General features: G+C 39.1%; 2 protein-coding genes across 3 annotated transcripts; one reads left to right on the top strand and one right to left on the bottom strand.

The window, feature by feature from the left end:
- Positions 1-8,359: 8,359 nt before the first annotated feature.
- Positions 8,360-12,070, bottom strand: taf1a (TATA box binding protein (TBP)-associated factor, RNA polymerase I, A). Its single transcript, XM_086061472.1, has 11 exons — positions 11,944-12,070; positions 11,641-11,840; positions 11,355-11,518; positions 11,157-11,270; positions 10,872-11,070; positions 10,547-10,668; positions 10,301-10,459; positions 10,148-10,214; positions 9,938-10,061; positions 9,698-9,852; positions 8,360-8,506 (listed from the first exon to the last, which is right to left on the bottom strand). The coding sequence occupies exons 2-11, from the start codon at positions 11,765-11,767 to the stop codon at positions 8,454-8,456; spliced, it is 1,284 nt and encodes a 427-aa protein (XP_085917598.1). The 5' UTR covers positions 11,768-11,840; positions 11,944-12,070; the 3' UTR covers positions 8,360-8,453.
- A 1,075-nt stretch (positions 12,071-13,145) lies between these two features.
- mia3 (MIA SH3 domain ER export factor 3) lies at positions 13,146-27,297 on the top strand. Of its 2 annotated transcripts, XM_086060908.1 has the most exons (28): positions 13,146-13,318; positions 14,478-14,611; positions 14,686-14,772; positions 14,873-16,991; positions 17,941-18,282; positions 18,687-18,817; positions 20,515-20,646; positions 20,767-20,788; positions 20,857-20,945; positions 21,033-21,110; positions 21,211-21,321; positions 21,418-21,489; positions 21,572-21,676; positions 22,129-22,251; positions 22,327-22,414; positions 22,496-22,548; positions 22,635-22,725; positions 22,804-22,942; positions 23,308-23,470; positions 23,555-23,590; positions 23,661-23,728; positions 23,833-23,918; positions 24,248-24,361; positions 24,714-24,758; positions 24,842-24,888; positions 25,672-25,740; positions 26,037-26,436; positions 26,523-27,297. In XM_086060908.1, the coding sequence occupies exons 1-28, from the start codon at positions 13,198-13,200 to the stop codon at positions 26,753-26,755; spliced, it is 5,298 nt and encodes a 1,765-aa protein (XP_085917034.1). In that variant the 5' UTR covers positions 13,146-13,197; the 3' UTR covers positions 26,756-27,297. The 2 variants fall into 2 exon arrangements, with proteins under 2 accessions (XP_085917034.1, XP_085917035.1); XM_086060909.1 differs by lacking the exon at positions 25,672-25,740 and having other exon boundaries at positions 13,147-13,318.
- Positions 27,298-27,603: the final 306 nt, after the last annotated feature.

Below are 27,603 nucleotides of genomic sequence, written 5' to 3'. Positions count from 1 at the left end.
AAATTCATAGGAACTATTTATATTAGTTTAACATTTTTTCCCCACTTTTCTTAACAAGAGTATGAAAACCTAGAAAAAAAATATTGTACATTTAGAACAGATAAAAAATTAAAATAAAATATTAAAGTCATGCAATTAATTACAATTTTAAAAAATTTATCGCCTGACGCGTTTTAAAAAAAAAAGGAAAGATTATTTAAAATTTGTTATCGTAATTGAATCACATGACTTCACTAGTTAACTCAAGTTGAATCACAAGTTTTATATCTGTTCTAAATGTACAATAAAGAAAAAAATCTAGGTTTATATACTCCTGTTAACAAAAGTGGAAAAAATGTAAAACTAATAATGAATTTTTGACGTCTATAGCCGTCAATGGCAGTAAAATGAGTTAATCGCATCAGAAATGTATTGAAGCCTGCCATAAATCTACAGGGGAAAAAAATCATCAGCAACATGATATCAACCCTAAAAGGTAAATATACATACTGCTTTGACCCAGCACAAATTTGATTTAGTATCATGCAGGCAAATGCTCTGCGCGAGCGTATAAATGACTGCTATCATCGTCCATCATTCCCTCAAGTGCACATCTTGGCTTGATCCTTGTCATTTCCGTTCAGCGCCACTACCATCAAGTGTTAGGCTGCCATTAATGTTGCGTTCAAATGTCAGTCCACTGAATTCACACATGAAGAACAGTTTACTAGTCATGCATATAACAAGGGCGGGAGTAGTAAAAAAAAAAAAGAACTTTTAAAAAACGGCCTATTCACTTCATATACTGAAATAACACATGTTCTATTTTGGGTGACAGAACAGAAGCTACATACAATACATGAACGCTAATGAAGTCGTTACTGACCTAAGAAAAGTAGAAAAAAAAAAAGAAAACAGAAGAGGTGAGAGATGTGTGTCACTTGGTGATGTCATCCATCCAGTGTGACAAGAGACGGCGGCAACACCCTGAGTCAGAGGATGACATCAACGCTACAAGCTGTCAGACAGGTCGTGAAAGGCCTTTGTCCAATGCTCCCATTGTCCTCTAGTTAATGCTGTCATTCAGACCGCCACCGGCCTTAACATTTGTTAATCTGACCTAACACACAGCTAGCTACACAAACAGCACATTTAAAAGCTGGCGTAAACCAAAGCCGGCACAAAAGAGCAGCGTTTTGATTGAGGTCAGGCAATGAAAAGTGACCATTAGACAGATTCAATGCAAGGTAGAAGGATTTCAATGACTGGCTTGTTGGTGGCTCTGCAATCAAAGTCGAATTTAGTTTGTTTGTTTTTTTAAATCAAAAACCAACCTGCCTCACTGTATAATTAATATCCAGGTTGAGCCAAATCTTCATTTTTGTCATGTTGGGCCAGTCTGGCGCATGCCAAAAATTTACACTTAGCAAAAAGTCAAAATGTTCACTATTAAAACAGCAATCAAACATCAATCAAAAATTCCTTCTTTTTTTTTTAAAATCTTCTAATTTCTAAATTTTTTGGGGGACATATTTAAACTGATCAGCTTATCCCAAATTTCCAAATAAAATGTTCAAAAGCCCAAAACAAAGGTTTTGTTTTTCTCCACTAATTTCTATTTTTTTTATTGTTCTGACTTTATAGTGTTTATCACTAATGCAATTTTTTTATTTCAAAATATAAGTAAAAAATTATGAGATTTTTGTTTTTCTCCTCTGTTTTTTTGGGGGGGGACTGATTCAAACTGTTCGAACTTTAAACCGTTCTTATTATCCCTACCTCAAAATATTTTCAAAAATGTCATAACAAAAGCAAAAACTATATATTTTGTTGTTTTTTTCCTTAAATTTTCACTTTCTAAAACCATTTTGTATTATAATTGCTCATCTTATCCCTGCCGCTAAATCGTTCCAAATTTCAAAATAAAAGCCAAAAATTAACATTTTTGTTTTTCTCCTCTAATTTCTATTTGACTGATTCAAACTGTTCCAACTTTAAACCGTTCTTATTATCCCTACATCAAAATCTTTTTTTAAATGTCATAATTTCAAAATAATAGCCAAAATTATTTTTTTTCTGCTAATTTCAACATTTTTTGACCAATTCAAACCATAGCGACTTTAAAATTTTCCGCTTATTCCTGCCGCATTTTTTTTTCAAAATAAAAGCCAAAAATTTACATTTTTGTTCTTCTCTAATTTGTATATTTTTTGGACCGACTCAAACCGTTCCAAATTTAAACTGTTCATCAAAATTTCAATATGAAAGCCAACATTTTTTGTTTTTCTCCTTCAATTTCTAAATTGTTTAACCAATTTAAAGCATCCCAACTTCAACATGTTCAGCTCATTCCATGTCATTGTATATCATTACAGATCATTCAACAATTTTTCATTCAGCCTCTCAGCCTTCACACGCAATTTCTCCATAAATTGCATTCTCTAGTTTAAAAAAATAAATAAAATGCATTCAATAAGTGACTAACAAATTGCAATAGCTATCCGTCATATTTGAGATCATTGATGATCATGGAGCACAGATGCACTTAAATATCATGACACATCATGTACAGTTTAAAGAGAAAAAAAAAGATGAGCGGAAAACGAGAGGTGGAAACGCACACTCCCACATTCATGCAAAAATACATGTGGCTTTATAACATTTTCCAACCATTCAATTTCCCGCTGTGACCACAAGGGTCAGGTCACACATATGCTTAACCGAGGAAAGGTACAGTGGCAGTGGGTGTACTTAATGGTAGCTAGGTTACTAAGGGGAAACATATTTCATACACAATAAAAAAAAAGAAGTTCTAAAGTGATGTGCAGGGGTAAGAGAAATGATTGAAGAAGTATGTTGCAGAAAGCTGGAGCGCCCCATGCAGGCCAAGGTGATATCTAAAGTATTGATTAAAAAAAAAAAAAACTCATTCACTGCCATTGACAGCTATAGACTTTAAAAAAATAATTTTAACTATTTCTATTAGTTTAACATTTTTTTCCATTTTGTTAACAAGAGTATGAAAACCTAGAATTTTTTTGTTCATTTAGAACAGATATAACATTTTTAATTAATCGTGAGTTAACTAGTGAAGTCATGCAATTAATTACAATTACAAATGTTAATTGCCTGATCTGATGCCCCTAATTTTTTAATAATCTTTTCTTTAAAATTTTTTAACTAAACTAAACTAAAAATGTTAAACTAATAGAAATTGTTCAAATTAATATTTGACGTCTATAATCGTCAATAGCAGTGAATAAGTTAACTCAAGAGTATGAAATTCTATATATTTTTTATTGTACATTTAGAACAGATATAAAATTTGTGATTAATCATGAGTTAACTTGTGAAGTCATGCAATTAATTACGATTAAAAAATGTAATCGCCTGACACTCCTAGTTTTTAATAATCTTTTCTTCTTTTTTTAAACCGCGTCAGGCGATTACATTTTTTAATTGTAATTAATCGCATGACTTTAATCATTAACTCGTGATTAATCATCAATTTTATATCTGTTCTAAATGTACAATAAAAACATTTATAGGTTTTCATACTCTTGTTAACAAAAGTGGGGAAAAATGGTAGAATATAATAGAAATAGTTCAAATGAATTTTTGACGTCAATAGCCGTCAATGGCAGTGAATGAGTTAAACTACAGGTGTTGAGCCAATCCGGATGCCGGCGGAATCTTAATAATTCATGTCAGCCTGGAATTCTGTTCTCCTTCCTTCTTCAATTTTTTAAATCATTTCCCTTTGCATGTGCTCCATTTTGTAGCGCGTTCACAGAGTTTGACGCAAAGTCACGAGATTTGGATTGGCACTTCTCAAAACCCTGGAATGCAATAAATTCCATCCCTAAAGCCTTAGGTGAGCGCTGTTGGCCGAGGCACTTTGCATTTCACAGTCACTCCACTAATGCGCAGCACTGCAGTGTCCACTCTGTTTTGAGCCCGTGCGATGTTTTGACTACAAATCTTCAGGATTGATCTGCTTCGACATCTAATGCTTAGAAGCGTAGGTTCGATATGCTGTACGTCCACGGTACGCTTTAACGGCCTTTACAAAGATTACAATGTTAAGTTTTGATTGACTCTGCCCAAATATTCAACAACATAAGTAGTCAATATGCTCATTATTGTTGTGACTGGTTGTGTATTTTTTTATGTTAATGTGTTTCGCTATCCTTCCTTTGCAATGCGGGGAAGCAAGGACCACCACCACAAATTGTACAGCAGATATTGTGTAAAATGACAAGCCCGTGAAAGCTAGCTAAAATGAGCTAAAATAGCTAGTTAATCTGGTTTTAATGCAGTTTGGTACAAAGGAAATAGGAGTTGAGTCAAACCTCTAAAGGTTTTTCACTTTCCACAGATCCATTCTGGTCAATCCCCAATTTGTTCGGATTACTAAACAATTTATTCCCATGAGCAATAAAGGCAATACAAACACAGTAAACAGTTCAAAGAGCAGACTGTTCCCATCCTAAAACTGTTATTACTGTACATGTGATGTTTAAAGTAACATTTGAGCAATTCTTAACTCATTCACTGCCATTAACGGCTATAGATGTCAAAAGTTAATTTGAACTATTTCTATTAGTTTAACATTTTTTTCCACTTTTGTTAACAAGAGTATGTAAACCTAGAATTTTTTATTGTACATTTAGAACAGATATAAAATTTGTGATTAATCGTGAGTTAACTAGTGAAGTCATGCGATTCAATTACGATTACATTTTTTTTAGAATCTTTTCCTTTTTTAAATCGCTTCAGGCGATATTTTTTTTTTATTGTAATTAATTGCATGACTTCAATAGTTAACTCACGATTAATCACAAATTTTATATCTGTTCTAAATGTACAATATTTTTTTCATAGGTTTTCATACTCTTAAGAAAAGTGCGGTAAAAAAAATCAAACATATATAAATAGTTCAAATGAATTTTTGACGTCTATAGCCGTCAATGGCAGTGAATAAATTCATTAAAAAAATTAGTTTTTATTAAAAATTAGGGGCGACAGGCGATTACATTTTTTAATTGTAATTAATCGCATGACTTCACTAATTAACTCACGATTAATCACACATTTTATATCTGTTCTAAATGTACAATTAAAAAAATTCTAGGTTTTTATACTCTTGTTAACAAAAGTGTAAAAAAAATTTAACTAATAGAAATAGTTCAAATGAATTTTTTACGTCTATAGCTGTCAATGGCAGTGAATGAGTTAATCGGTAAATTTTTCGGCCAAAAATTGGTATCGCATCGGCCTCAAAAACTCAATATCGGTCGGGCCCTAATTTCCTATTATTCTAATTTCTAGTTCCTGATCAGAAAACGGGTACAAATCGGTCGCCACTGCGAGTACCGATCCCTTGAAATAAGGTCAGGTATCAGTACTCGCCCATCTGTAATTAATTTCAAGCAATTTAAAGGGAAAATGCGTTTAATTTTTTTTTATTATTTTAATGATTCAACATTGTTTTCTTTAGGAAATTTGATGTATCAAAAGTGCAAGTGGTGTCGGTACTTGGTATCATACCAGTGACTGGTATCGGTCAGAATAAAAGTGGTATCGAACATCTCTCCTCTATTTATAGCCCACCACAGTTGAGCTCCCCAGAAATCAGCTCAGTCGTTATTCCTCCGATACATTATTGAAAGCTATTTTTTGCACTCTGAGTACAAAGCTTTCGCAGTTGTCAAATTTCAACGTCACAGTACGGGGGGGGGGGGGGGGGATATTTTGGGAATCTTTTTTTTTCTTCCTCTCTTCCTCCCAAAACTTCCGCAAGACATGTCTCCCCTCAAGCAATTTTGTCTTAGCATCTGCCAGTACTTTTGTGTTGAAAGCTTTTTGTTAAACTGTTCAAAAGGGAATATACCAATTACGCGTTGAATAATTGCACCAAAGCAGCGTAATTATCAGACTTCTGATAATCCTGATTCTTTTTCATTCCGACTTGTGATGGATTTTGACTCGTGTTTGCTGGTTTGATCTTGTGCGGCGTTTTGAAGATTCTGGCTGCAGCCTAATGTTTCCCTTTAACTGGTTGGCCTTTGAAGAACGCAGCACCGCCAAGCACATCAGTATGTTAAGCCCCAGATGCAAAGCTGATTTAAGAGCTTTTCACCCTCCACGTCTCCTTTAACACCCTGCGCTCCCTTAACGTACACGACTCCAAATGTCGTGCATTTGCTGAGAAGTTGCGCTGTCACAGTCTGGATTTGAGGTTACAAATCCACTGAGCCTAGCCAAGCAAGACTCGGAGTACAAACTGCTGTCTGGTTTTTTTTGTTTTTTTTTCTGTGTCAGGAAGATGAGGTGGAGGTGGAAGTGGAAGGAGGGGTTGGGGGAATTCAATTAATGTCAAACTTGCACAACAAAGAAATATGCTGTGCCTTTCTAGGCTCAGCAATGAATTAAACATATTTTCTGTCACTATTTTTTTGTTGTTATCACAGTCACCTTGAAACCGGGTGTGATAGTTAAAAAAATACAACACCCACAAAAGACTTAAAATTTGGAGTTGCACCAAAATTTGCGTAATGAGCGTGTTCAAGTGATATTTGGGGATTTTTACATGTAAATAAAAAATGACACGAGGGTGTTTGATGACTAGTTAGCTTCCTTTATGGTTTCCTGCAGGGAAAAGATTGATGTTGACCTCTTCTTATCGTTTCTGTCTTTGAATTCCATTTGTGCTGTGAGCATCACTGCTTTAATGTATTTGAAGAGTTTTTATGGTGATTCAGGTTGTGTTTTGCACGGACATTTTTAAGATGGTTACGTTTTTGTTTACATGATGTCACGGTTTTTTTTTCTTCATGTTGTATGGCAAAGTTATCCCAAAGGACCATTCATTGTGTACTGTGAAGTAAATATTTCGATTTTGTTTCACCAATACTGACACAACTATTACTTACATACGTACATAACATTTCACCTCCCAAAAAACAACGGGAGATCATATTGAAGAAAGACATACATACTCAAATTGCATGAAATTGAAAGTTTTTATTCTTCTGATTTCTAGTTCCTGATTGTAAAACGGCCATTGTCACGAGTACTGATAACTTGAAATAAGGCCATTATCGATACCTGGTAGCGGTATTTACTAGGGGTGGGAATCTTTGAATGTCTCCCGATTCGATTCCGATTTTTTGGGTCTGCGATTCGATTCAGAATCGATTTTTGATTAAGATCATTACAATTCCTTGCACATCTATAGATTGAAGCAAAAATCATTGTCAATCAAATAATCTTGAATTTAAAAAAATCTTTCTTAATCGAAAGTCGTTTCTGAATCGAATCGAATCGTGAGACATTCAAAGATTCCCACCCCTATTGGATGGGTCTCCATGTTGAAGCTGAGTTTGGTTATGTAACCCGGTCCGAGCAAAACCTTAAGGTGCATCTGTGACATGTAGGCCCAAGTGACAATGTCATATTTGTGTCATCACAGTGTAAAAATGGACCGTAAAAGAAACTGTTTTCTAATAATAAATGTCGCGCACAGCCCAATCGAAAGTGGTGACTGTTCGGAGTTCTGAGTTGTTAAATGACATGCGACTTGTATCCCCAGATCTCTTCAGCAGCTGCTTCTATGGTCAGGCAAGTGCTTTGGGCTTTTGGTTTATGTAATGACTGCAAAGCAGCACACACACACAAACACACACTAACACACACACGCCGCACAGCCGACATCGCGGCAAGCAGAATCAAGTAAGCAGAATCATTACAAAACACTTTCATTTATTAAATTGGCATGCTGCTCCATGCAGACTTTTATTTCACGCTTTGGTGCAAAGGACCCAAAGGAGTAAGCATAGTGTCGGGAAAGCCATGAATAATGTGGCCATACAATAATATTTTGTACGCTCCAAAATATGACATTAGCCTGGGAGATATTGACCACAATTTACTGTGTGCGCGCTAAATACTAGCGCTTATGCTGTGCCACCTAACCACAATTTCAAAGCTCCCTTTCATTTGACGTTGTTTATGACCGCTATTGTTGCTACACACATGGGGCTGTCAACACTCTGTCATGCTTGTCCAAATTAAAGCACACTGGGCTGTTGTGAGCTCTGTGCTGGTTGAGTAATCTTTCATGACAACAGAGCTAACCTAACAGAGGCTGTGTGCGTTGTGTGCGTACACGCCGACTTGTAGCTTCAGTGGTGCGGCAAAAGTCAGTTGAGGACAGAAGGAAGACTTCCAACAAAATGCTACCAAAAAAAAACATAAAATACCCATGAGGGCTGGCTAACAGCTAAATCTGCTTTCTGTCCAGAAAAGGTGGTCATGTCAACCACCAAGTCAAAAAAAAAATGCAAGAGCGCCCCAAGGTGGATGAAGAGGGTACTACCTTATCTTGCTCCAAAATGAATGATGTGAACTGTACTGTGTTGATCTTGATCGTCATCACCAAGTTAGTCGATAAAATTGATTAGTTGTGGTCTTCAGGTTCTCTTGCCACTGATCATTTGTCCAGCAGAGTATGTGAGCCTCATTTCTAAAAGTACAAAAATAATAATGAGCGGTACAACAAAGACAAATAATTAAAAATGTAAGATGGTCCCCAATCAAATCAGCCCATTCAAACATCAGCCAAAATCATTTGCCCATTATTCTTGCCTTTGCGCATTCCGACCATTTACAACAGTTGTACACAAGTGACACTGGTTTCATTATTTAGTACACATAAATTTACACCATAACCGTATGTCGCGAAACACTGACTATATAATGACATTTGTTAATAAGGTCTTTCCATGGACCTGACATTGAAATCCTAATTTTTGCAAGTAACGCTTAGATTAGCAAAGCAAGTTGTGCAAGGAATTGATCCGGATGTCACTATTTTGCACGCAACCTCAAGTCACTGTTTGTTAAATAAATAAATACATGTAAATAATAATAATAATAATATATATTATGTGAACTATTTCTATTCGTTTAACATTTTTTTCATTTCATTTCATTTTTTTAGGAAAACCTAGATTTTTTTTAATTGTACATTTATAACAGATATAAAGTTATCATGCGATTAATTATGATGATTATTATTTTTATTTAATTAGGCCCGTCAGGCGATTACAATTTTTAATTGCAATTAATCACATCACTTTACTAGTTAACTCACAATGAATCACAAATTTTATATCTGTTCTAAATTGACAAAAAAAAATTCCCCTAGGTTTTCATACTCTTGTTAGCAAAAGTGGGGAAAAAAATGTTAAACTAATAGAAATAGTTTAAATTAATTTTTGACGTCTATAGCCGTTAATGGCAGTGAATGAGTTAACTACTGGTAATATAAACACATATATGAGAAGGATTAATGTCATTATTACTTTATTAATTAAATGCATTACGACGCACAATGCATTCAGGGAACCGAAAAGTAAAGCAATTTATTTTTAACACTAGATTCACAGTTGACACTTTCAGTTGTATTCTGCTATGTAGAAAAATTTCAATCTAAATATAATGAACCATCAGATTCTTGTTTTCTATTGTGGAGTGATATGAATAATAAATCAAGTGACCGGGAGACACGCCACTTCCGTGGTATTTTCACATCATCTCATTTCAATTTAAAAAGATCAACCATGGCTTACCAGGTCATAAAAACAAAAGAAAATCCGCTGATTTGGAACATCTCGAAAAGTAGTGAGAAACAAACAGCATGACATTATCGCACCTGGACAGAGGATCTTGGAGAGTGCTGCCTTCACCGCCATCAGCTGGGGTCGTTGCGCGGCATCCTCAGTAGCATGAAACCTCGTAAAGTGCAGTGCGGGCCACCATCCTTTCCTTGCTGCCATCTGCTCAGCAACAGCCTCCTTCCAGTCCTCTCTGTTTTGACACGCACAATGAAGATGGCAGATGAAAGCCCGCATTGGCACGACCCTCTTGGATTAGGTGAATGAAATGTCTTAACTGTAACTGCAGTTTGTCAATAACGTCTTTTAAACAATTCCACACGTCGCTATTTGTCCTCCAGCAGGCATAATCAAGCATTTCAAGGAGAACTCCGAGAGCCTTCTTGCCGTCTCCTGCTTTCTCTGTAGACATGCAAATGATATATTTAATGCTGCACAAGCTCATCAATATTTTTTCTACATTCAAACAAGCTACATAAATTCTTAACCTGATTGAACCAGGAAGGAACTGTAGTCCAACATCAGCTCATGGCTTGGAACTAAAGTATGGAGAACCTAAAGAAGGAAGATTTACAAACAAGTTGCTTTGAGCTTCTTTTAACGTCTACTTAAAAGAATTTCTGATCACGCTGTGGCTATACCTTTAAAACTTTTTTCAGTTTCCTCACTGATCCGTTGTGTCTCTGCAAGTACTGGTACAGATAAACGTGCGCATTTGGATTTGCCGGGAACGTGCTGTCATATGCGTAGTCTTCCAGTACTTTCTTTGCTTCCCCCTGAGCGTCATAGAATTCCAGCATCTGTCCAAAAATGTTTCACATGAACAAGATAACAATGGAGTACAATTCAAGATTTACATTTGCAAAATGCACATTGAATTTATTTACCTCGACGTAACTCTGTATGAAGGGGTCCCAGACACCGGGATGTTTTAAAATCTCTTTCAAATTGACTGAAGCCTGTCTAAAGTAATTGTGCATGTCTTGGTTGTTTCCGGGGTTTGTAAAACCTTGAAAATAGAAAACAACTGATATTTATATGGTCAATAAAAAACACAAAAGAGTCCATTTGTGTATATAGGTAAGCTCCGTTAATAATGGAACTAACCAGTAGATGGCAGTGTTAAACCAAAGAATAATTGCAGCACTTTGATCTGTGACTGTAACATAAGAACCTGAGTCATTAAACACATGCTAAGTAGTGTCATCTTACTGGCGATGCAGGGTGCATTTTTCTTGTCGCACCAGATAATGTAATCCAGCAAACTCCGGTAGGCCTGGATCAGTTTAGCTCCCTGAAACTGACATGCCGACTCTTTGCCATACCTCCAGTTTTCAGCAACCGAGAGGTGACGCTTGGCATTCTCAATCTGGTCATGGAGCAGTAGGTGGAAGCAATGTTCCAGACAGATCTAGAAGTGCGAAGATGTGGACAATATCAGTACAGTGCTAAGTTTCAGTAGAATGGTGCATGCGTATGGTGATGATGTTGACGTACCATCAGGTAATGTCTAACTCCTGAATGTTTCATTCGCTCATAGATGACGTTATAGTCGTCCATCTTTGAGTTAGGGTGATGATGAAGGATTTCAATGGCGATTCTCCAAATCATCTGAAAAGCAAACACCCCTTCATTACTTACCATTTCTTTTGACAAGTTAGTCCTCATTTAGTCCCTAACCAAAGACAAATGTACCTCTTTGTAGTGTATTCCCTGGCCAACAGTTGTGTCCTCTAACTGTTGAGGGTAACACGCCATATATTCTGCAGCCTCCTCCCATCTGTGATGCAGCATCGCCTCTCTGATTTTCTCAAGACAAAGCCTTGTGGTCCGGTGAAAGCCTGTTTCATTCACCGTTTCTGAAATGACAAAGGAAGAACAACTTTATTACCTTATCCCTAACATTGAAGATACAGAAACAGAATCTAATGAAATTAAAAATATAAAAATTAATGTATGTATGAGTGTATGTTCTTCTCACCAACAGGGAATGGGTCTGCCAATGGAAGCTTAGACTGTTTGTGTTTTTTTGTCACTTTGTCCTCTGATGAATCGTTGTACTCATAAAACTGTACAGGAGACCAAAGCTCATTTTCCAGGTCGTCCATTGTAAGCACATCAGTTATTATTTTTGTTGATAGATATGTTTAATCATGTGCTTGATGATTGTAGCACCTCCACCTGAAGGTTGAAATATAACAAGTTGACAAAGTACAACCATTAACGTTACGAATGACAAAGTGTCAAAATTGCCGATTTTTTAAATACTGAAATTGGCTCCTACCTGTGAGCTCTTCGTATTACAGATTCGTCCACATGAAACTAAAACGTTTACTTCGTTAAAGATTAAAGTTCTTGAAAACAAACCTCCACATAAACATGCTATTTATTACTCCACATGAGGATTTTCTTCTTCTACTATCTGTTTAGGCAGGTAATATTTGCATGATCGCACGACGCTTCCCCCTTCAGGTCAAATTTAGAAGGCGCGCATGGGATGCAATGAATATAATGTGGCTAATACAAATTTCAAGACTGTGCAATGCTCTCCTGAACAATAATTTCTTGCTCCAAGTCTGCAAAATCATCACTATATCAATTAATTAGTTAACTTATTTATTGATGTATTTATTTAGCTGCTGCAATGCCTTAATTTCTTCTCTGGGTATCAATAATATTTTTATATTTTCTTTTTTAATGTGTGGCTTGTTTTCGTTTATGGACTGCGTCTGTAAAAATCACGACAATAAAGGATATATATATATATATATATATATATATATATATATATATATATTTTTTTTTTTTATTATATTTAATTGTGACATTTAAAGCATGTTTCCTCTTCTATAGATAAACCTGAAGGTTATTTCAGGACAACATTGCTAACAGTAAAGAACTTAAGGATCTACCATAAAAAAAAATGTATTGTCAGGTAAGAAACTGTATTCATTGCATAATGCACAGGTTGCTGATAGCCAGAGATCCAGCAGTGTGTTTCCCACACAAATGTACTCAGTCATCATGAAAATGTAGCAGAATGATGACACTCTGGATCTTATTGTGAGGTGCCAAACGTTTGTACACGAAATAAGTGTCTTTAAAAAAAATTGCAAACACCAGCGTAAATGTCCACCGTCGTGTCACACTAGTCAGCAAGCTCACATTTTTGCTGTCTGCATATAGTGCACTGCCTGCTTGCAGTAACGTATGCAGGTTGTCCAATATGCATAACAGCATTTACTTAATAGATATGAAGTTCAGTAGAACACCTCCACGTTTTGAGGTCAGGTTGTCCAATATGCATAACAGCATTTACTTAATAGATATGAAGTTCAGTAGGAAACCTCCGCTTTTTGAGGTGACATATAGGCGACATTGACTCAGATATGATCAGCCAAAGAATCCAAAGAGAACCGGCCAGCGTGCAGGGAAAACAGAGCCGAGTTGCCTCCACCCAGCCGGATCTGATCTGCTTGCTGACGTGTCGCCTCCCTCCCCAGTGCTCCAGTGCTGAGTGCTCACCATTACTGCCAGCATGGCAGCTAAACACTTTTACCGAAAAGGCTTTTTATTACTTTTATTTAATTTTATCTCAACCGCCGCCTTGGAGAAGCGATTCTCCGACTTTAAGAGATGCGCCGATGAGGAGTGCAGCAGTAAGTTTTTCCTGTTGATCGTTAACCAGAACCTCGGGGATGTCTCCTTCATCCATCCCAAAGCAGCTAGCCATAAACTGAGCCTTATCTCTTGACCTGTTGACAGTCGATATTTGCGACTGCGATAACACGGACTGCTGTTGTTTTATCTTTGCGACTACATTGCTTTTCCTGGCCAGTTCGTTAAAGTGAATATTTGCCGATCCCTGGTAAAGGTTATTAGCCTTGATGCAGCTTGGTTGGCCGGTTTCCTGGTGTCTCCGGCCTGCATTACTGGCTAGCTAACGTTAGCGGCTAATCGCTAAAAAATACAAATGTCAAACAATGAGTATCAGTGGGTATTGTAAGCACGAGTTTTGTCAACAACATACGTTTGCACACGTTTTTTTTTACGATGTTGTTAGGCAAATCGGTGTTAACTGTTAACTTTTTTTTATTTGTCAGATTTGTAAACAAAACTGCATAGAAGCGTCCTTGATATTTTTCGTTATTCATATGATATAACTTTTCTATTAAAGTATGCAACGGCTTTAGAGGTTTATTCAATAAACTAGTGTTTATGGAAATCTCAGATTCACTTTGACACTTTATAGAGACGAGCAGAAGCGTAAAAGGATCTCTGACTAACATTTAGTATAGTAGTTGGCACCAAGTACTTCGGATTAGTTTGATATTCCAAGATATGCAGGGTGCACAGTATATGCGGTAGATAGTTTAATTTATATAAATTTCACCTAGAGATTTGGACTATACTGACCAATCTCGATAACACTTATTGACGTCAACATATCTGCCACAGCGCGACAATAGCTTCAAGTACATAGGCCAAAAAAGACGGTGTGACTTTCATCTAAAAACAAAAGCATAATCCTTGAAAAGGAGCAGAGTCAGAGGATGCGCTTGACTCAAAAACTTAAGTCAGTCTCCGAATATAGAAGTGATGAGAAAGCTTGTGCAACAATTCAATTTTCATTTGTTTCATTTCCAAAATTTGGGAAGCTTTGCAGGGCTATATTTACATAGTTGTATGTAAACACCTGTTTTTTATTCATCATTGCTTCATTTGTAAAAGGGAAAATATTGGGATTCATAGCAAAGGATGTACTGTATTGGCCTGTGTATGTTAATAACCACAATTCTACACGTTTTCTTTTTCTAGTGCTCCTTTGTCGGGGAAAAGCAGTAGAAGATTTCTTAGGACCGGACTGTCGGTTCTTGTCATTCAAGAAATCAGAGACTGTCTATGTATATTATAAACTGTCAGGAAAAAGGGCTGACATGTGGGCCGGGAGTGTGAGTATATTCTACTTTCTGATTAAATGTTAAGGAGAATTCTGTCAATTCATGGGTGCACTTCTTTGCCACAGGTTGGAAATGTCTTTGGATATTTCCCAATGGACCTCCTGGCTGTCAACCATGTTTATACAGATAAAGAAGTGGAAGTTCCAACAGAGGTAGAACATGTTAAGATAAAACAATCCAGTTTTTTAAAATTTACATTATTTGGATTTTAATTTTTGAAAAGACAAATAATATCTTCTCTTTGCTTTACAGGAAACAGATTTTGTCTGTTTTGACACAGGATTAGACCAATTTGATAACTACGACATAGATTCACTGTTGAGTTTTTCAACGGAGGAGAACAATAATGAAAATAAACGGAATCCTGATGAAACCCAAGTGCCACAGAACGCTGTGATGGACACAAGGCCACCAGAGGAGGAGGAGGCGGTGAATGACAGTGAAGAAGGAACTGAGGATGACATGACCTCAGATGATCATAGTGCCTCTTTTCTTCAACTCGATTTGGAAAATGAAAATGAATCTCAAGAAGAAGAAGAAGAAAACGTGCCTGACACAGACGTTACACCCGATGACACTGACGATGCTGCTGAGGACGAAATGAATGAGCAAATAACCACCACAGACTCTTTTCTTGACGATGCGGAGTTAGAGCGTGAAACCAAAGATGTTCACAAAGAACACAAGGAGGAATTTCTACCCAAAGATGATCTTGCATCGGAACATATTACAGTCTCAACTTCGCGAGGAGAGAAAATATCTGAGTTCGAAACTACTTTTGGATCAACTTTTGATGCTGTCACCACAGATGCTGAAGCCACCATTAAAGTCACTCCATTTGAACAGGAGGAGAATGAAGTGTTTGAAGATCATTCTGACCAACACGCTGACGCTGGCGAGGGACAACCAACTCAATTGCTTTCTTTTTCAGAAGAAGAAGCTGACACTTCCACAGTTGCAGAAGATGACACATCAAAACTTGATGATGAGAAGGTCACATCAACGCCATTTGATGAGAGTGTTTCTGCTGAGAGTGACCCAGAGTGGACTGACCAAGAAATAATTTCAGAAGAAGATTTGGAAGAAGAGCTTGAGTGGGAAACTCCTCTACGTCAAGAGGAACCACAAAATGACGAATCAGTCTTTGGAGTTTCACCTGATTCTCAATTTGCACGTCCTAAAGAAAACAAAGACCCAGAGAACCTTGGTCCATTCCATACAGGGTCACTGGATTCTCTTTATTCAGATCCTAAAGATCACGCAGCGCCAGATCACCTAGATCCAATTTCTACAGATTCACTAGATTCTCTTCATGTAGAACAAATGGAAACAGTGGTTGAGGAAGTCTTGTTTGATCCTGAGGAGAATGGTGGCGGCCTAGCGATGATGCATGAAGAAACTCCAGCTGAAACACCAAAACCTGCCGATGAGCTGGTACGTCAAGGCGAGAGTACCGTTCGCAGTACATTTGATTCTGCATCAGTACCTCAAGCTGCACCGCACGAGAAATTAACAGAACACAGTCCGAAGAATGAGCTGACAAAAGAAGTCGGCGTCGCTAAACAACAGACACGTGACAACAGGGTTGTAATGGAGGATAAAAAGGAGTTGAAAGAAGCTCTACGCCAAAGTGAAACTCAAATATATGAAGCTCCCGAAACGAACCGTGATGTGCCTTCAAAGGAGACGCGAACCCTTGATTCATTTAATAAGCCTGGCAATGAAGCAGCATTCGCTGACGTCCTACTCCAAAAGCAATTACTTTCAGATTATGAACGCGAGCAACAGAACGAGCCACATATTGATGAGGAAAAAGCAGAGATAGATGAAGACAAACGTAAGGAAAGAGAAGAGCTACTTGAAGATGAAAATGCACTTTCCGTCAACCCCTCGGCAGAAACGAGTCCACGTGATACCTCGCACCCTGAGCCAGTCTACAGCGACAGCATACAGAGACTGACTCTGCTGCACGGTCATCACACTGAAGAGAAGATGCGGCGTTTACAAAAGTTTCTTGGTCTCAACAATCTTTACAAAGTAGAGTCTATGTTCTCGGACGTGGACACTGAGTTAAAGGCCACCCGTCTCGCACATGAAGGGACGGCGCAAGACCTCGAAGATCTGCTTGGGGACATTTTAGAAACTTCTGAAAGTACCATCTTGGATGAAGTTGAGAACATGCTGCATGAGAAGATTCTGCGTAGCAAGCACTCCACATATGATGAGAAGCAGCTGAATGATATGATGGCTAACGGAACGGAAATACTGGACGACTTCCAGATGCTGGCAGTCAGTCTCGGACAGAAGCATTCTGCAGCAATGGAGAGCGCAACTTTGGCAGAAGAGAAAACCGAAGTTAAAATTGACATGGGTATATATGCATTTTATTTTGAATGTGTTTTGGGATTATGTTTAGCTATTTGACATTTCCTTGATAGACTGTGGGGGAAATGAATAAATAATTCATGAATGGTGGTGGACATCTATGATTTTTATCTCAACTTAAACGTTTAATTAAAAAGGTCAGGTTAATTTCCATTTGTGCAGGTCCAGCATCCTCTGGTGGTTAGTTTATTAGTGCAGTTTAATTTTAATTAGACATGTTTTGGCCACCTTTGTTTAACTAGCATTTTTACACAATTGATTCAATACTTACCAGGAACCCAGACTGTCATGATAAGTTTGCTCTAGATTATTTAGTTGGTTGTTACCAACATAACTATGAGATTCATTTTTCAAAAATCATTTCCAGTTTAATACATTTTGTAAAAACTTTATTTGGACGTAAGCCGCCATTGTTATTTACGTCGCAACGCATTCCGTGCGTAGTGACGTAAAATGGCGGATGGCTGTCTGCCGAGCAATGTGAAACGCCTATAAAGAAAGCAAGGCAAGCCTCCGTAGCGTTCCTAAAGGGACGATCAAAACTCTTGAATGCGTGGGGGAAGGGTGACTCTCCCGATTGCATGTTGTTTCCTTAGGAACGCTACGAGGCTTACATTGCTTTCTTGATAAACGTTTCACATTGCTCGGCAGAGAGCCAGATACCTTGCTACGCACTGAATGCGTTGTGACGTAAATAACAATGGCGGCGTACGTCCAAATAAAGTTTCTACAAAATTTTTCAACTGGAAATGATTTTTGAAAAATGAATCTCATAGTTATGTTAGTAACAACCAAATAAATAATATAGAGCAAACTTGTCATGCCAGTCGGGGTTTCCTTTTAAGTCATTTAACGGGTTACGAAAGGAGTTGATACTAACTCCTCCAACCTTACCTGTCCTAATTCTGATCTCCATTCTCTCATTCACTTTTCAGTCATTACAGACAAACCTGACGCGAGCGTCAAAGATGATTTGCCTCATGTTGTTGAATTGGAGAAGAATCCTGACATGCCAGAGATGGAGAGTGATGATGGCAACCATACTGCAACAGAGCTCGTGAAACAGGCGGCAGAAATTGATAAAGAAGTGCAGAACCGCTTGGACGACGAGCATACCACACCGGATATTAGTGTGGGGGAAGATGGTGGACACTTCAATAAAAATAAAGACAACCAGCCGGGTTTCAGCGTGGCAGACGAGATGCAGAAGTTTCCACAAGCCACATTGGAAAGTCCCTTAGAAAAGGGTCTTGGAGAAGTGGAGCGCTTGTCCTCAGGTTGGTCATCGAAATCACTTGAACAAGACATTTTTAATAGTTTGCATTTGTTGTTGAACTACAATTGCATGGCTGTAGTCAAGTACTTCGTATCCCACCAATTGGGATGCCTTTATTCTATGAAAAAAAAAACCTCCTTTCAACTCTGCAGTTGCTTGCATCTGGGTCATTTCTGTGCTTGGTGACAATTGGTGGCGGACTCGCCCAGAGCAGTTTTTCAGGTGTCTCAAGTTTTAACACAGGATGGGCAATTCACATGCACTGGGGATGAGTAAATCAAACAATACGTGTCTTCTAGGAAGTACCTGTGGCTGGCTTCCCCATAACTATAAAAGTGATCGATTTGTTTGTCTGTTCCACTAACACTTCCAATTCCATAATGTCATGTAATGTTGTTTACGCAGGGTCTTTGGACTCCATCGAGCCACTGCCTGAATTTCTTGAGGATCAAGTGGGATTACTGTCAGATGTGTTCACTTTTCTGGGTTGGGCTGCTACAGTGATCCAGGCTAAAATTGCCGAGTGGACCATTCTTGTGAGTATCACAGCAAAGAACTACTTGTTTCATTAAGGCGTTTCCTTTTAATAAGCAAGTGGTTGTTAACCTGGGTTCTAATGATTTGTTATTGGTGCTTGTTCTGCAATACTAGTGTAGCTCAGACTACCGGAGACAAATTCCTTGTAAGTTTTTCCATACTTGGCCAATAAAGATATAGCGGTCACAAGACAAAATGGCGGTCAACTCTGTGAAAGGAAGCTCTCTCCGCTCATTGACAAGCGTTGGACTTTGGATCGTTTTAATTTGATTAGTGAGGATTATTTTGGTTTCAAAATGTCATGAAATGTCATTTGAATGCTATAACAATCTGCCTGGTTTGTACGCAAGTCAAAGTCAAAAGCAATACAGTACGCCGTTTGATTTCACTATGTAAATGAAGCCCTTGCAGTGCGGAAATATCAGAAATGCCCAGATGTTCTGAATTGTAAATACAGGAACACACTTTCTGAATGTTTTCATTTTCAATAAAGTGAAACTACTGGGTTTCAGTACCTCCAACAAGGTTAAGAACCACTGTTTTACGCCGTTGAAGGAACAATAAATGATTATAACAAAATATCTCTTTAAAAATATATGATAATACGTTAACAGTGGATGTTAATATTTGAGGCAAACAGCAAATTCAAAGGGGGAATACTGTATTGATTCAGGGACTGGCAAGTTGCATTAGGAGATAAATGTATTTTACTTTTGGTAACAAGCTCATATGTTTTGGGTTTCACTTGACTACATTATTTTTATTCCGCTTGACACTATAATTAACGCCAGTTGTTTGCCAGCCGCTAAAAAGAAAGTCGCAGAGGAATAACAAAATTCCGAGTCCACTTGAACGTCGCACGTAGCCCCTCCCCCTGTCTTGTTGACTGGCAAGGCTGAAGTTCAACACAGCCGGTGCTAGCTAGCAGAAACGCTAGTGCTTATTTTGGCATGGATAATCATTTCGACACTCATCTATTTACCTACGTTTTTGGTTTTGGTTTGTTTTAATTGAGCTTCGTGCCGGTGTTGCTGTTTGTAACGTGACCTGTCCGGGTCTGCTTGCCAGCTACCCGATATTACCGTTAGCTCAACTGCCGTTAACGAGTTAAATTTTACACTCGTTTCGATGTAATATTTTCCCTTATATTTGTTGCTTATTCACACGCGTACTCATTCAACGTTGTTTTGTAGCATCCTAGACGTCCATGTTGAGATCACCATCAGAAGCTAGCAAATGTTGAACTAGCGTACTTGGTTTGTTGTAAGGAATAAAGACCGACATGGAGCGCAATATATTAACACGACCTTTCATGGGACTTGAGCATATATACATGTTCTTTATAAAGGAGCTTCAACATGTAAGTATAAACAAAACACGTTGCATATGCCCAATGATGCGCTGACGTGTTAAAAAGCAGAAAGGATTATGCGAGAGACCCCCTTCCCCCCTTCCTTCGCTAATGATTTACACACCGCACAACTTGACTGCATTTCACACTTCCGTATTTCATTTAATGTTGATGTGCACAACAGACAAATCAAAATTATGCACCTACATTTTGCAATGCTAAAGAGTGATTGAGAACCAATTAGTGACCATTCGTAAATTTGTAGGAGTAAAGCATTATTTTCCCTGGCATATAGTCTTTTACTCAAATCTAAACTGCATGGTCGACTCATGTGTATGTCCTCAGGTGATTTCACTGCTGCCGGAAGAGTGGAAGCCTGGGGAAACCTTGTATGGCTGTCCTTGGCAGGCTGTCATCATCAGTGCTGTGGTTGGCCTACTAACCTTCACCATTTTCTTCTGGAAATCCGTGCTTGTGGTAAGCATTTTAGCCAATGTTGGCGAGGCTCTGTGCTTTTCAGTTCTGATATTTAACACTCTTGTTGTGGGTACAATTGTGCTACAGATAAAACCACTGACTTGAATAATTGCTTTGCAGGTAAAGAGAAGGGAATATCTTGGTAAGTTTTATTTTCACAGGACAAACCGCTATGTAATTTTCTAGCTAACTGATACCTGTCGTTTTAAGTGGATGAAGAACAGATGGCCACTCAAATCCGAGCACTTAAAAAAGAGAAAGATGATGCACTGACCCGAATGAATAATCTCCAGAAACAGGTAAGCTTGGAACAAAATGTCAACATGCTTCAACAGAATACTTTGTAAAATGTTTATTTGTGTATTTAAAAAAACAAAACATTAAAGACTGAAGAGCTGAAAGAAACCCAAAAGGACTCTGCAGAAGCTGTTAGTTGTGCAGTGAAAAAGACAAAAAAATTGGAGGTAATGCCTTACACAAAATATTATTTCATGCAGGTTACTGTTAAATATATTTATTACAGTATTTCATATTCCTTATTTTGTTTGTTTGTTTGTTTGGTAGAGTCAGATTTTGGAGGCTGAAAAAAGGTACAAGTGCTTGTTGGAGGAAAAGAAGACATACCAAAAACTAATAGATGAAGAAAAAGAAAACTCAATACAAATTGGAAATAAGGTGTGTTGGTTATTTGTTGTTGTTTATTTTTTCATCAAAAATTGTTCACGTTTAAACTGTCTTGTCTGATTAACTCTGAAATTTGTCTCTAAACAGATTAAAAAATTGGAGAAGTCAAACGAGAAGCTTGAGCTGAGCAGAAAGAAAGTTCAGGAAGCTTTAGCTAAGGTACAGATGATTACGTAATCTTTTTGGCCGCATTTGATTTCAAGGGGTCTAATAATAAACGGAGTACGTTTTTTTCCAACAGACGACCGTACTCCTCGATGAGGCCAAGATCCGTGAAGATGCACGCAGTGTTCAGCACAAAAGTCTTAACAAGGATTATGCAGGACTGAAAGAAGAGAATAAAAATGTAAGAATATTTTGGATGGCTTAAAACCAGTACAAGTCCTTAAAATTGTTATGCATGAATCGGTGTTTATTTTTGCCGTGACGTGGCTTCACTTCTTGTTGACACTTTTCTATTGACCAAAGCAGTAATTGCAACATTTGAGAATATGTGGCAAGAATGACAAATATAAACACACATGCTAACATTAGCTTACCCTATTTGAGGTATTATTTTCCAGTCCCTTGCTTTGGTGGTCCATTTTTTTGCTTGCCCTTAGACTATTTTCAAATCAAATTAATCTCCTTAGCGTGGCCTACTGCCTGTACAGGGTAGCCTTGTTCTCCTCTATTGTTTTTTTTATTTGCGGTATTAACTAGCGAGCATTATTGGTCCGACTTTTGATTACATTTTGCCAGTTGAACAGAGGCTGCATCAGCAATGTATTTTTTCCCCCCTCCTCTTCATTTTTCTAGCTTAAAGTAACCATAAAAGAGTGGGAGGACAAACACACAGCACTGAGCGAGCAGATCAAAGTCTACCAGAAGGCTCAGAAAGAGCTGGAGGACTCCGTGGTGCTCAAAGATCACAATGTGGAGGTTTTGCACTTTTGTTCTATTCGACAACGCATTTCCACCAAATTATCAGCTCACACTCGAAGCTTTTCATGGCAGGTTTTGTCCGAGCTCCTGGCAGACCTCGACGCCTGTGAGTTGCAAAAAAACGATGGCAAGGTATTGGTGAATGGAGAAGTAGCACCTGGTGAGTCCAGCATAAGGAAGACTGACTGAAAAACGGATTTTGAATAAAGTGGTTAGAATGTCATTCTCGTGGCTTTTACAGATGAGAAGACTGCAGTAAAGAACAGGATCAAACAGATGATGGATGTCTCCAGGGTAACGAAACTCAAATTCAACAGTTCTGGCAGGATTGCAAAAAAAAATTTTTTGTGTAGTCCTAAGCCGTCTTGATCATGATGCAGGTCCAGACCACGCTCACAGTGATCGAAGAGGAGCGTGACCGCTTCATGTCCAAACTGCTTAATGAGGAAAAGATGAGAAAGGCTCTGGAAGGTGTGCGGATCATGGAGAACACGACGCATGTTGCCGCAAAGAACAATGTCCTATCTAGAATGTGATCTTGTGTCACAGAACAACACCAGGAGCTTGAACACAGCATCGCAACCCTCAAAAGTGAGAAGAGCCATGTGGAAAACCAGTTCAAAGTCCTCGAGCAGAAGAATGAAATCATGGTGGAGATGTACCAGCAAAAGGAGAACGCTCTGCAGCAGTAAGTTTGCGTGAAGACCATGTCAATGGAATGTGCACCACAGCATGTGGTAGTAAAAAGTGTTTAGAGCCGTAGAGGTTGCCAACTGTTATTTTCCTGCTTGGGGTGCATCACTTAATTTTTTTTTAAAGGCGTCAATAGGGTAGAGCCATTTACAATTTGGTCCGTTGATTGTTCTACTAATCTGATCAAATGGCCACGACGTGGAGTACCCCAGGGGTCAACCCTTGGACCACTTTTGTTCCATCTCTATATGTTATCCTGCAGGGTGCTAATGTTAGTTATCATGGCTATGCAGGTGACACACTTTCTGAACGTTAACAGAATATCGGCTCTCAATAATCGGCTTTCCCCGACCTTCGCAGGAGGCTCACGAAGGAGGAGCTGGAGCGTCGCAGCAAAGAGAACATGCTGTCGGAGGTGGGCGGCAAAGCCGTGGAGGCCGAGGAGCAAGTCAAAGTTCTGCGTCAGCGCATTCATGAGATGGAGGAGCAGATGAAGAAGACTGAGGAAGTCTATAAAGAGCAGGTAGACTCGCATTGAGTTAATATAGCGACATTTTCATCAAGCCCTACTGAGTGTTTTTATTTTATTATTTTTTATTTTTTTTAGATAAAAGAACAGGAGAACAAGACTCACTCCAACTGGGTATGCTGGACAGTGTTTCCATTTAGTGAGGAATGCGTGCTCTGTTTTTAATCTTGAGTTCATTTTTTAGGTGAATGCTCGTAACGCAGAGCGGGCTTTGAATCAAGAGAAGCTTGAATCTTCCAAGCTACGCGAGAAGTAAGTCGACACAATGGGCTGAAAGATGAATTTGACTTTTTTAGCAGCGTGATTATGGAAGAATGGAAAAAGTTGACTTTGCTTTGCGGCGTCTTCCCTCACAGGTTGGCAGGACTGACGTCGCAGCTGAATGAGCGCCGCGCCCCTCTCTTCAGACCCAACTCGGGACAAGCTGCTAACCCTCGCCAAGGTGAGCTGGCACGTTCACTTGCGAACGTTAACATGACTAAAAAAAAAACTCAGATAACAGGTGAGCTGTGATTGGTTGTTACCTGAGCAACTGTGATGACATTTTCAGTCGACAAGTGGCAAAATGGCCGCCCTCTTGCCGCTCGATTTGTATTCCACAAATGTAATCAGAATGCCATGTTTGGGCTACTGGCGGCGCATCCCAAATATTATTGTAAATACAACTTTTGGGTTGATTCCATCTTTAAGGTTGCATCAGCTGCAACTTTTGAGTGAAAGTAGGAGCGTCTGTTTTGTTCTTGTGGTAAACGGCTGATTTGATCACAACAGGCGATTCATACGGGCCCTCTCCAGTGAGTGGGGGGGCGCCATCCCCTCCGTTAATGATCGAGGGTCCCAGGCGCCCTCCCTCGGCCCCAGTAGGGCGAAGAATTGATCCGTATGGTGAGTGGAGCAGGTTCCTTCGCCAACGTTGATTTTTTAAATTTATTTTTCCCCGCCCTTGCCTCGCCATCTTCCACTTGAGCTTTCTCCTTAAATTCTCTTCAGCCTTCTTTCTCCACTCTTCAGTTCTTGGTGTTGGTTGTTCACATCCTCCTCCATTTCCTGAATTCTTAAAGATTGTTGCTTTGATTTCCTCTTCCTTCTTTTCAAATAACCTCCACAGAGCATTTCTTTTGTTATTGTCATTTGATTTGTGTTCTTCTGCATCTAAACCCTGACCTTCTTTCTACCCCATAACAACTTCAGGTACTGTCTGCTGTGTGTTGTTTATCTTTTCTTTGTCGCCCCTCAGGTCCACGCCCACCATCGGACCCACACAATCGCTATCCTGGGATGGGTAAGGCTTGTGCTATGTTCTGCTTATTAATAAACCTCTTAACGTAAATAATGCTGAACCTTTTTTGTTTTTTTCCTTGTTAGACATGTCGGGCCCCCGCAGTTCATCACCTGCCAACTTGGATGTTTCTGTAAGTCACATTCTCATTTATTTTCATGTCGTCCCTCCTTTAGTGTTTCTTGTTTGTAGTATAAATGGGCATAAGATATGATTTTCTTTTTGAGAGCGAAGAGACAAGTTTGGCGCATGATTGGAACCTCAACATTTGAACGCAGGTTATGAGTTTACGTAGAAATTTTGAAAAAATAGAAATGGATGAATTCTGGATCATGCTGTCTGCATCATAAAATGTTTATCGGCCTTGTTAACGGTGGAGCAAACAGGAGCATGCTTGCATAGCAATACTGCCACCTAGTGTTGTTTTATTGCTGGTATTTATAAAGCAAATTTTTACTTTTGGGGTAGAGTATTTGTTAACTTGAGATTGTTCCACTGTACCTCATATCAAAAGCAAAAATAATGGATAATAAATACGCATTGGGCCATTATTACATTCCAACGGTATGATTACGATGAGCAAAAATATAGCAGTATCATGCTACTGTATTCAAATTACAACATAAAATTGAAATATTTGGATAAATAAAAACAGTGCCCAATTAAGCACTATTTTATTTTTTAACAAAATATAATATTTGGTATGTTAAAGAACATGTACAATCTTCTATTTTAAATCGGAGCAAGTCACAGTCCCATCACTGGTGAACTATTTTTAGAACAGACTCGATCTACTAGTTCACACTGGCACATGCACGTAAATAAAATTAAAAAAAGTTTTCTTTTTTAGGACAATGGGGAAAAAAAATTCTAGCTATACTTGACTTAATTTTTGTATGTCCTTGCTTTGGAGCAGACCCAAGCAGTAGATCCTCACATAAAAGGCGAGGATGAGGCTGATGCCTCCAAAGAGGCTCCCGAGGCAGTGAGTAAAGAGGCTGTCTGGTGGTCTCTGTGTGAGGTGTGCAAGGACCCCCCACTCCCATTTGTCTAACCTCACCGGGATTTTGCTTAACAGGCCTGACTGCATGTTGTGTTTTGAGTGTTTTTAACACGACCACAACAAGCAGCAGCCTAACGACGGCGGTGCTTATTTCTCGGCTAATCATTTTGGTTCTGGTTAGACGGTTCCGTGAGCTTGCTGTGGCTTTTTATTGGGAGCTTTTGTCACTATGGCAACCAGGGCATGATCAACATCAGCACACTTGTTCTCTGTCTCAGGGTCCTGGATCCTTCCTGGCATCACCCATCAGGGACTCGCCTGGCCTCATGAATCAAGGACCGCCACCACCTGGCCCAGGACTCCATGATCCGCTCTTTCCTCCAGGACTCCACGGCCGCTTGCCGCCCGGCGGTCCGTACAGACCTCCGAGACCGCCCCTCTACCATCCGCCGCACGGGCCTCCTCCGAATGTGCCTCTGCCTCCTCCTGGGCCGCCGCTGCCCGCCAACGGGCACCCGGGTATGCCGCTGCCCGGCCCGATGGGGGCAGACTTTGGGCCCCGCCCTGCCAACGGACACTCATTCCAACCCAGGCCCGGTCCAGGTCACATCATGGATCCACGGGGTCTTCCGCCGCCACTGTTCCGTCCGCCTCATCATTTTGGGCCGATGCCACATGGTATGTTCTGTTAAGAGTTACACTTATTTTCTTTTTTGTCTAACAAAGTACAAATGAAACAATTTCATGTACGTTCTCCGTCGCAGGTCCTCGTGGGCCTATGGGACCGCGCCCCCCATTCCCTCCTGACATGCGCTTCCCAGGACCGCGCGAGCACGGTGGCCCCCTGCCGGACCTGCCGCCGGTGGTCCCGCCACATCCCGGTCGCAGCGAAGCCTTTGGCCAGCCTCCCGCCGCCACTCGCGGCTCGGCAGGAGGTCCGCCCCCAAAGCGGGAGGCCTCTCAGGACTCGGCGAGGCCAGCCATGGCCGAGCCTTAAAAAAAAAAATTGGGGGGGGAAATTGAAAAGAAAAATGCCACTAAGTGTGGCTGTGGACTTGAACACTCCCCACAAACTTGTCATGTTAATCAAGATTAAGTCTATAAATATATATCATGACTTTCATATTTCAGCCAAGAAATAAAAACAAAAATGCTATTTATAAAACATGGTCCTTAAACGAAAGCATTATCAGCGATTGTATGGGGAATTCCACATACTCGAGCTGAAAAGGTTGCCACTTTTTCTTTTTGAACATTTTATTGTGCAATAATTCATTGTATGTCAAAGGATTTGTGTTTTAAAAAATATACATAGCAATGGTTTTTAAAGGTTTTTACATGTCATTTCCTGTGGAAATTATTTCTTAAAAGCGGGAATGGAAAGGTTTCGCTTCTAGCATTTCAGGATCAAACATAATTTTTCTCAAAAGTTTCCTCTGAGGCCGACTGTAAAGCAAATGTGTAATTTGATGGCCAGATGTGTATAACTTATTTTACTATGTTGGTAGGAACCTTTTAATAATAAAGAATGCAAAAATTGTTGGTCTTACGTCATCAGTTAACTCATTTGCTCCGTCAAACATATTTTAAATATTTCCATGGTCTCAAAGTATTAACATGTTTCTTAGTTTTTTTTTTAATGTGAGCATACAGAAGGCTTTGACCTGAAGACGACGCTAAGGAATCGTAGTTATCACAAAAAACGGCCAGCAGGTGGCAGCAGAGTATAAGATATCAACCAGGGTCATTTTTGCAAAAAAAACTTCCCCAGTCTTTTAAACAGATTTGCAAATAATGATGAAACTTAGCTATAATTCTAATGCTAATTGCTGCAAAAACGGAAAC

This window comes from Leptonotus elevatus, chromosome 18 (assembly GCF_054856555.1).
Source record: "Leptonotus elevatus isolate MCC_2025b chromosome 18, RoL_Lele_1.0, whole genome shotgun sequence".
Classification (NCBI taxonomy): domain Eukaryota; kingdom Metazoa; phylum Chordata; class Actinopteri; order Syngnathiformes; family Syngnathidae; genus Leptonotus; species Leptonotus elevatus.
The sequence above is the reverse complement of the archived record's forward strand: the minus strand, read 5'-3'. Positions and strand labels throughout refer to the sequence as shown.